The sequence below is a fragment of the Chlamydotis macqueenii genome, chromosome 1 (genome assembly GCF_036417535.1).
Source record: "Chlamydotis macqueenii isolate bChlMac1 chromosome 1, bChlMac1.mat, whole genome shotgun sequence".
Taxonomy (NCBI): Eukaryota; Metazoa; Chordata; class Aves; order Otidiformes; family Otididae; genus Chlamydotis; species Chlamydotis macqueenii.
The window spans coordinates 102,229,792-102,239,503 of record NC_141556.1 but is presented as its reverse complement, the minus strand read 5'-3'; the positions used below and the strand labels follow the sequence as shown (position 1 = coordinate 102,239,503).

The following is a 9,712-nucleotide window of genomic DNA, read 5'->3' as shown; positions in this document are numbered from 1 at the left end:
GGAAGGGGTTTTCTGGTTTTGTATTTTTAGTCAATGGAGAGGCAGCGCTCTGAGAAACTGAAATAGCTCTGTATAATGTTTTTAAACCGTTTTTAATGATGTGCTTTTGGAATAAAACAAATGAAAACCAAGCTTTGTTGGATGCATCATTGCTTAATCAGAACGGCCATACAAGCTCTGGATATCCCTAGCTGTTTCGCCACGGATGGCAAAGCGTGTCTTTTGGTTTTTCGTCTGCCACGGTGATACTTTAGGGTGTCGCCACTGCCAGTCTCGGGTCACCGCGGCTGGAACCTTCCTCTAGTCACTCGCCCGCGTGAACTGGGGACTTTTCAGTCCCTTTCCTTTTTATTTTTTTTTCTTCCCCTCGTTGCCGAATCAGCCCTGGCCCCTTGCTCTCAGTAGGGAGGACCAGACCCCGCCTCTACTTGCCGGGGGAGAGCTGGCGGCCCCCGCCGGCGGCGCGGTGCGCCGTGGCCCGCCGGGGCGGCAGGGGGCGCTGCCGCGCCCGCCCAGCGCTGGCGCCGGCGGCGGGGAGGGCGATGGCGGAGGGGGTCGGCGCTGGGCCGCAGTTCGGCCGCCCCGTGCCGCCGCCGCAGACGGGCTGGGAGCGGCTCAGCGAGCTCTGGCGGCTCGAGTGAGCACCGGGCCGGGCCGGGGCTGGGCTGGGCCGGGCCGGGCCGGGGCTGGGAGCCGGCCGGGGCGGGCGAGCCGCTGCGGGTGCCCTTGGGCGCAAGGGCCCGGCGCTGCCCGCCCGCCCCCCCGCCGCCCCGGGTTCCTTTCCTTCCACCCGAGCCCAGCGCCCGGCCCTGCCCTTCCCTTGCAGCGAGCGGCGGCGCTACCCGGAGGAAACGGTGAACATCGTCAAGTCGACCTTCACCGGGGGACTCGTCGGCTGGTTGTACGGCGGGCTGCCGGCTTTCCACCAGGCCCGGAAGGCTTTCATCGCGACGAGCCACGGGGAGCTCTTCCACAACCGCGCCGATGCCGTGGTACGAGCCCCACGCCCACCCGCGAAGCCGGGAGCCCCGCCGGAGTGTGGGGTGTGGGATGTGTGGGGGGGGTGTTACAAGGGGGTGCGGCAGCGGGACCGAAGCGAATCCGGGCTCCCGGCAGCGGCCTTCCCCAGGGCGCTTCTGTGTTACCCAAATTCTGCACGGTTAACTTGAAAGAAGTTATCCATCCTTTCCGAAAAAGTTGATGACAACGTTTACCGTTCTGTTAAATGGCTAATTAATATGTCTCGGAATGTCTTTTGCCTTCTAAACTTCAGCGTGGTGGCAGGAGGCTTCACCCCATAGTGTCACACTGGTGGGGTCTTCTTAGAATCCTTTCGGCTTTGCACTGCACCTCACAAGAAGGAACACCTGTGACATTTTATAGGTGTATTTGAACTTCTAGGCGTTTGCTGTTCAATTAAAATGTTGGTTACCTGGATTATTAGGAAGAAAACCCCTTTAAAAATCTGCCTGATTTTACATAATTCACTGTTTAGATTTGTCCCCGATGTAGCGGCCTGCAAAGTATTGGGGCCTGGCTTCACTCAGTCCTTCTGCTTGACTCGCTTGTGTGTCTGCACCCAGGCTAAGCACTTACACCACAGGCACTGGAAGGAGAACATTTATTTTCTTTCATGTATGAACTGGAATATTTTTAATTTTTATGAAGCTTCTATTTGTCGCATCTTTTAAAAAGCCACTTACTGCTAAACTTTTAAGCACCAGTGCTAAACTGCAGAGCTTGATGATCTGATTATTACTTGCTTATTATAGTTATTATTTATTAATACCTATGAACTCATAATAATAACAAACTAGTTTCTAGTTTGTCCCCCCTTTCTTCTCCTCTGCCACTCTCCTGTGCTGTCCCAGGAAGCTCTCTCTGGCCCCCTAGATGTTTTTCAGCACCAGGATTAGAAAGACCAGTTGACGTTACGAACCAGAATTAATTCTTGGTTTTCCCGTGGGTGGCTGGGGTAAACATGAGTGGCCTTTCCTCTGAAGATGACTGACTTGATCCCTAAGGGTCAGGGTATCACTCCCCAGTGACATCAGTCCCATGACCCGTCGCGAATACCCTGGATGGCAGCGGGCTGGTGGTACTGGCAAGGAGGAGGGCTATGATCTGTAACCTGTATTCTCTCTTCCCCTAGCAATCTGCGCATCGTGCCGGTCTCAGGAGTTTCATCCGCTACGGCTGGCGCTGGAGCTGGAGAGTAGCTGCTTTTGTGGCAATATTCAAGTAAGTGTTTCCCCGATGGTAGTGGGAGAAGAGCTGGCTTGTGCCTAAGCACCAGTGGCAAGGAGCCCTTCGTGCTGTCAGTGCTCCCAGCTCCTTGAGAGACTGCTGGTGATTGATTGAGGCTCAAAGTATTCTGTTAGCAGTGAGTCTGATTGATAAGGTGTGAACATAAAGAGGATTTAACCTTTTGTAATTATCCCAGAATTCAGGTCTTCTAGTGAACCAGCACAAAAACTAGAACTGGAAAAGCCCTGTTCCTTACATCTAATCCATGCTGTTACTAACCTGAATACTGTTCTTCCCTGTACTTGACAGCTTCTTTCTGCTTTTGCTTCATCTCTTTGTTTGTGTTTTCCTCTGGGAGTGTTACAGTGTGTTGGCTGTTCCTGGAAGAGCTTTCTATCCCACCCTAATTTTTCTCCTTTTTGTTAGGGCTCATTGCTCCTAGTTTGTATACACTAGCATTACTCACTGTTACTTGTTCTTGTCCTCAAATGCTTGCAGGTGATCGTCTTGTGATTAAGCAGTTTCTGAACATCAGATCTACCGGTTGTGTACTCTTTGGGCCCTCAAATTTTTCCTACACGCACAACCAACACAGATATTGTTCCACTTCCCTGATTTTCTCCCCCAGATGTGCCAGTGTGTTTCTGATAATATAGCATCAAACTAACCACACTTTTCTGAATAATGCCCTTTTAAACTAGGAATATCTATTTCCCTGACGTTCAAAATGGTCAATTTATGTGTAGTCCTGACCCTGCATTGACTATGTCTGCAGGTGCGTTCCGCTTAAATTCCCCTTCTCCTTTTAAGATACCAGCAGTATTGACTAGCATTGTTTTATATTTCCATCTCCCTGTTTTGTTTGTTCCTTTCTGAATTTCTTCCTCGATCTCTCTTGGTTTTCCTGGCTTCTTTTGGTTTAGTGTCTGTTCTTACGTTTAGTTAGCGTACTGTTTGTTTTCTCTCCTGGAGCTTTTGACGTTTCTCGATTTTCCTGGGCTTGGCATGTCAGCTCGTCGTCTTCCACCAGGTGTCTCCCCTGCAGTCCCATTATCACCTTTTTTCACCACCCCTTTGTAAAAGGCTTTGAAAGAGGCTATTTGCCGCTCAGCATTAATTGTTTCTGTAAAGCCTGAGTTGAAGATTTTGTCCCGTGGCTGTGTGAATTTTTAGGTTTGCAGTTTAAAAATAAATTGTTTAGTTTGACGTTCTACAAAGGCGAGGGTGACGTTACAGCATTGGGAAGGAAAGGAAGGTTGCTGTTGGCTTGTAGGTGTCACACTGGAGGCTCACTAAAGTGCTGGGGAGGCAGCGGCTGCTGAACTGAGAACAGAGAGTGTTTTGGGGCTTAACTAGTGTTTCTGGAGGAGATGTGTACCTACCTTGGTGGGAAATCTCATGCTGCAAGAGTAGGTGACCCTGCTGAGATCATGAGTCTGACTTAGCTCTAGAGGTGGGGACTGTCTGTCAGGCAAGATCTTACCGACACACGGATTCAGCTTCCGGGGGTAAAGGTGCTACATCAGGACTGACTGACAGGACCTTTTCATTGCTCAGTTCCTTTTATCCTTGAATATGCAATAGAAAAAAAATATCCTTGATTAAATAGAAGGAATATCCCCAGATCCAGGCCAGGATTCCTTGGCCTCTGGCTGTGCAGCTGCCTGCATTAGCATCACAGAAATGAAGGCACTTGTGGCTAGTGCGCGTAAAAGGGGCAACAAGGGAGCTAGATGGGCAACAAGGCAGCTAGAGGCAACCTAGGGACTGGCTCAATGAAATCCAGCTTTATTTCAGGCTGTGTTTTGCTACTTATTTTTTTCCATGTGCAACTGCTGACTTCTTCTGTGACTTATCTTTGCAGCACGGTGAGCACTAGTCTGTCTGTGTACCGCAATAAAACCACCATCAGTAATTTTGCTTCGGCAGGAGGTAAGACTGCTGTAAGCTTGTGTACTTTTCTCTTTATGAGCGAGGGTCAGAAATGGAAAAACATAAGCAGAAGTCCATATATCTCAGATTTGAGCAGGTCTCTGGCTTCTGTGCTCCTGGGTTTTGTTTCTTGTTTTACTGCCTGCTGTTGTGACTTTCTTCCATTGTTTAACTGCTGTGTGCCTTTATTTGTAACAGAGATGTTGATGCGCTTCTGAAACCATTGGGGAGTTTTGCGGTTATCAGTTCATCTTCAGAATACTTGCTGGAGTTTTTTGGGTGAAAAATGCTTGTGTAGGGTAAAGGCAACACTTGGTGCATAACCTGCTCTCATAACCACCTGTTTAGCAGGGAAAGCATTTCTTATTTCCACTCCTTATAGCAGCTCAGCGCGCTGTTTATAAACTGCCCTTTTCATGCTAAGTTTTGCATGTCTGCTTTTGGCAACAGGGCTCCAGGTAAGTGATCTGCTTGTTCGGTTTTCTGGGCTTTATTGCCCTTACAGTTGGATAAGTGTTTTACTGATCTTTTCTGCCTTACATGGCAGCTACTATTATTAGCTGTTGTTGAACAGAAAAAAAAAAAAAAAAAGGCGGAGGGATCATGCTCCAGCCTGGAGAGACCTTGGTTTTACTTTCATAGATACTTTTACTTCTTAGCATTTCTTGGGGATTTTTTATGAAGCAGAAGGAGTTTTGTGCAATAATTTAGTGCAAAGACCATGATGACTGTATGGTGAGAGTCCCTCATGCTGGCCATGGCACCTGGTTTTTGCTCTGTTAAAAGTGGATGTCAGCTCACGGAGAGGAGAAATGCAGCAAATCAGCTCCCTCCATCTGTATGTGATGGCTGGTGGGGGACTGTTTGTGTTTTTAATGGGTTTGTGGGTTTTTTTTTTTTTAGCCTTCACAGGAGCCCTTTTCAGAATGCACTTGGGCCTGCAGGGACTGGCAGGCGGCTTCCTGTTCGGAGCAGCGTTTGGGTGAGTTGTGACTGCTGCCAATGAGTGATTGAGACACAGCTACTCTTCAGGGATGTTTGGTAGTCGGTGGCCTCACACACCAAGCCTTGAATAATAGGTGGGGCTGCAAAAATTCCATTCCTCTGTTGCCTTGAGGAATTTTCTGTGTCTCTCTTGGGAGCTCATGATGATAACTTGTCTTCCAACCTTTAAACTGGTTTTCCCCCGCCCCATCTTTTTTCCTTGATTTCTGTTTTGTTGCTTCCTCAGTGATAAGAACTCAGTGTGCTCAACAGAGCATCTTACTTGCTGCTGTTCACTTATTAGAGGAGACACTAACTACTGTTAAATGGGAAATTATGAGGATGGGTTATAGACGTGTCTCCTGTCCCCCTCCCTTGGTGTGGTCGCTGATGAGCCCGATGGTTGTGCGCAGAACTGTTGGACATCTGTTTTAAGGAACTATGTTGTCTGTGAGTAAAGGCAGGCATGTAAGACACATATTCTGGGCTCCATCCTCAGCTTCATCGGCAACTGCTCTTGTAGCAGCTCAGAATCCAGATGGCGCACAAGGGGTGTTGGATGTCATGATAGCACCTTTTGAAGAATGGAGTACCCTGAGAACTGCCAGCTCCTAGGTTAGGAAGCTGTGTAAAAATGACTTTTTTTTACAAAATAGGCTCCATCAAAGCCAAAATGTGGAACAGCAGCCATTAGGAAATGTTAAGGAAGAAGCTGCGTGGTTGGGCTGCACAACCCAAGGCTGTAAGGTGGTACATCTCTTCGTGTATCTCTTGCAGTCGTGTATCTCCTAAAGTCCCCAAGGCATGGAGGAACCAATGGTTCTCTCTCTGGGGCTCTGTTCTCAAGACAATGACCTCTTAACTCAGGAGAAGTCTGACTTTTCAAGCAGAACTAAGATTTCTTCTCAAAGCATATCCTCAAAAAGTGCATCCAAAGAATGTCCTCACAAGTGAATTTGGGGATCCTGCCTGGACAGGTGAATGAGCTTTTTATATGTGCTACTTAGCACCATCAGGGTGGTGTCAGCTGCAAGCAAGCCTGGAAGCAGCCTAGGGAGCTTTACCAATGAAAACACAAGTACCTCTAGAGCCAGACAGAAGCTAAGCAGGGGTGTGACTGTTAAAATTACAGGTTAGGAGATCTACAGAGGTTGTTTTGGGACCTTAAATCCTTACACCCCTTTGCCCTATGTGTGCCTGTGAATGAGTAAATTCAAAATATGTTATTGAAGGGGCTACAGTGACTCACAGCTGAAGACAGGCTATGTTTGGTGACTGACACTAGAATAGGAATACCTTCATCTGTGGTGTGATGTGAGTGTTGGGGACTGTTACGCTCCGCTGATCTGGTGGCTGGCCCCCGCACACTCCTTTTGCCGATGCCAGTAAGTTATTACTGTTGTGTGTCCCCTGGGTGACTTGTGACTTTTCTGCTTCCTCCTTTAGGATCCCTGCGGGAGGCCTCTTAATGATAATGCAGAAGCTTGCTGGTGAGACCTTGCAGGAGAAGAGAAATCGTGAGCGCAGGGAGCTGTATGAGCAGAAGTTAGCAGACTGGTAAGGAACAGCTCTGCCTGTTCGAGTCTTTGACTGGAAGTGTGTCTAGGTCTGTGCAGTTCAAACATTTAAAGAAACCATGACACACTACATGTTCTGAACCTTTGTTGTTCGGCTCTTGGTTTTTGGTGTGTTTCACACACCAGTTTGAGAACTGATGATTTAGTCTTCCCAGCGTGAGATGTTGCTGCTTATTTTGTAACAAGTTATTTTGTTCAAAATTTGTGCCCCGGCCCGGTAACTCTGCATCAGTATTTCACTTTTGCAGTGGCCGAGAAGACAAGCAGGACACGCACATTAGTATTTCTTAACCAAAATAGCCAGAACTGTGGCTTTTCCTTCATTGCTGCTTTCTTTCCATTCCTATTAAAGAGAGGAAAGAAGAAGGATAGCTGGAGGCTTTGGGGAAAAAAGGCTATGACAGTGGTTGTGTGACTTACTGAAACTCACAAATAGTGCCAGTTCTAGAAGAAACTTTTCAGGAGCTGGGATTCTGCAGTGATGCCTTTGTCAGGAAGATACAGGCCTAAGATTACTTTGCACTCTCTCTTCTCTCGTTAGGCAATCCAGGCTCAGTGTGACTGAAGTCTTAGGCCAAACAGAAAGCAATGCCCAGGGAAGACCGGAGACGGAGAGTGCAAGAGAATCTGGGAACTACTGAGTCTTCTGGGATCTCTGTTGTAAGCAGCTACAAAGTATTTTGATTCTGCTCGTAAAAGTCTTCAGTCAAAGGGTCACCGAAGTCTTCTGTGAATGCAGTTATATCCTCTGCAGTTGTGAAAAATCCTTTTGCTGAAGACATTGTTCATGGATGCATATCACTGCACAAGAGCTTGGAAGGGCCAAACCTGTTCCACCCAAGAAGGTGGAAATGCAGACTAGGAACTGTCATCTAGGTTTGGCAGGGGGTGAGGGCAGCCCCTTTGTCTAGAACCCATTTCACTGCTGAAAATGTCCAAACCACCAGCAATGTAGAAATATTCAAGGTGGAGGAGCCTATGAATATTTTGGATGCTAAAGGTACCTTGATTCCAAAAGCGAATTATGCTCTGGTGAAAGATGCTCTTCAGACAGCGCCTGAGGAACTTGCTGTCAAAGTGCAATGCAGGCAGCACCAGAGCGAGTGGGTCTCCTCCTCTTGCCAGCCCCCTCCCACAGCTTGATTTGGCCTGGCTGAGACCAATGCTGGTTTTGCCGACCGTGGTTTCTTCTGGCTTTTTGCAGAAAAACACAATTGACTCCTACAGTACTTGGGGTATTTTGCAGTCAATGTTGAGGAAGGGTGGAGGAGCTGGGAATGATGTGGAAATACCCTGAGAAAGACATAAAAGACATATTTTGGGTTCCTCAATGGAAGTGTGGCTGAGGGGGCCACAGAAAGGATGGCTTGTTTCTGGTGGTGATGGTGGAAGAATTGGTACTGCGGACAGTTTTAACAACAATAAAAGGGCCTCTAATTTCATTTGAAGGTTGGAAACTGGAGGATTACCTTTGCGGGAAATGTGGTTCAATAAAGTCATCCAGCAGTGGTGATTGTGTTTGTAAGCTCTTTGTGTTAGTACAGCATTTGCACTGGAGAAACGTACTTGAGTGATATCCCGTGAGAAGAGCTCTAAGATCCCACCAGCGAGCAGTAAAGTCTGGTGGGGGTGTCAGACATTCCTCTATCCAGGCGGTAACGCAGACAAGAGCCAGGAGAGTTCCAGCTCTGTTTATTATTTTTTGCCAGAGATCAAGTGTTAAGTCATAGCTGTTACCTGTGGGTAGGGCTGAAGTTAATCTAATAATGGTTTGTACCCAGAAGGGTCAGATGGCCCATCACCATTTCCCTCAAAGCAGAAGGTCAGAATTCTGGTCCCCTGTCTTTGTTGCTGTTTTTTTCCCCCTATTGAAGAGAACTGAGTCCAGGAAGGTGGTTCAGGTCTCCTTCCCACAAGAAGAGAGTAGCCAGTCAGTTCTGATTCAATGCTTTTCTCTGTAACAGCTGATTACTGTTTATTGAAATACGAACAGTCAATTCCACAGAGCGTTTTCCACCCACCCAAATAATTTTTTTTTGGGACAGCTTGCTTCCAAGAAGGTGGTGTGTTTTATTTTTCAAACACCTGGGTGTAGTTCATTTTTCCATTGAAGAAATATGTGTGTTTTGAGGTTGTCATCAACCAGCTTTGATTTTCCTTTTGTATGTGTAAGTGAAGGTTCTGAATAAGCAGAGGTATGGATGTGCCTCTCCCCCTTCCTTTTTTAAGCTTTGCATGAATTGATGACAGTAGTGGTGGTGTCCTCTGCCCCCCCAAAAAACAAAATAGGCCTTTGAGTCACATTTTTGCCATTGTGGCTACACAGCAATGTTTTTCTTTTTCTCCTCTTCTTTTTTTTTTTGCTGTTAAATCCCCACCTGATATCCTACAGTCTTATCTGTACAGCAGTTGTGATGACATTTAGCGGTGTCATTGCTCAGTCTTTCTCTATTCCTATTTAGTGGTATTTGTTGTGATGCCTAAAGAATACTAATTTTCTTGTGTTTGATCATTGCTGCAGGGATGCTCTTCCATGGGAGGGTAGGCAGAGCCAAGGTGTAGCAGTTGTGTGGATTTTCTCTCCACATGAAGAAGGAAGGACTGCTAGATGTCCTTGTGCTGCACATTAGCAAGAGGAAGCAGAGACTTCCATCTACGTTCAAGATTAGCAGCCATTTTTTGTTCCGTTTCCTGATGAATTTAGTTCCCTGCACTTCCTCATTTCTTGTACTCAAAGTCACTTTCCAAACGGGGAGTGAAGAGTTGGTTCAGAGCTTAATTTTTAAATACAAATGAAAGGGATTCTTTACACCCCTACTTCCTTCTGTCCCCATCAAAAGCACAGCACAGAAGTTACCGCTCCTCCACTTTCAGAGCGGGTGACACAAGTAGCAGGGACACAGTGAGAACACCTTACACTGGATTTTGCTTTTGCAGAGAACCTGCCTTTTTGGGAGGGAGAAGAAAGACCT

General features: G+C 47.1%; 1 protein-coding gene across 1 annotated transcript; it reads left to right on the top strand.

The window, feature by feature from the left end:
- The first annotated feature begins 516 nt into the window (after window positions 1–516).
- TIMMDC1 (translocase of inner mitochondrial membrane domain containing 1) lies at window positions 517–8,253 on the top strand. Its single transcript, XM_086763535.1, has 7 exons — window positions 517–637; window positions 827–992; window positions 2,153–2,241; window positions 4,112–4,179; window positions 5,083–5,161; window positions 6,610–6,720; window positions 7,282–8,253. Exons 1-7 carry the CDS (start codon window positions 543–545, stop codon window positions 7,379–7,381), a joined length of 708 nt encoding a protein of 235 aa, XP_086619661.1. The 5' UTR covers window positions 517–542; the 3' UTR covers window positions 7,382–8,253.
- The last annotated feature ends 1,459 nt before the right edge of the window (window positions 8,254–9,712 follow it).

What these genes read in the sequence shown, in the direction of transcription:
- TIMMDC1 (XM_086763535.1), top strand. Translation starts at nt 543, where the DNA reads ATGGCGGAGGGGGTCGGCGCTGGGCCGCAGTTCGGCCGCCCCGTGCCG. An exon ending in AGCGAGCTCTGGCGGCTCGA is followed by an intron (nt 638 to 826) that starts GTGAGCACCGGG and finishes CTTCCCTTGCAG; the next exon opens with CGAGCGGCGGCGCTACCCGG. An exon ending in CTGTTCGGAGCAGCGTTTGG is followed by an intron (nt 5,162 to 6,609) that starts GTGAGTTGTGAC and finishes TTCCTCCTTTAG; the next exon opens with GATCCCTGCGGGAGGCCTCT.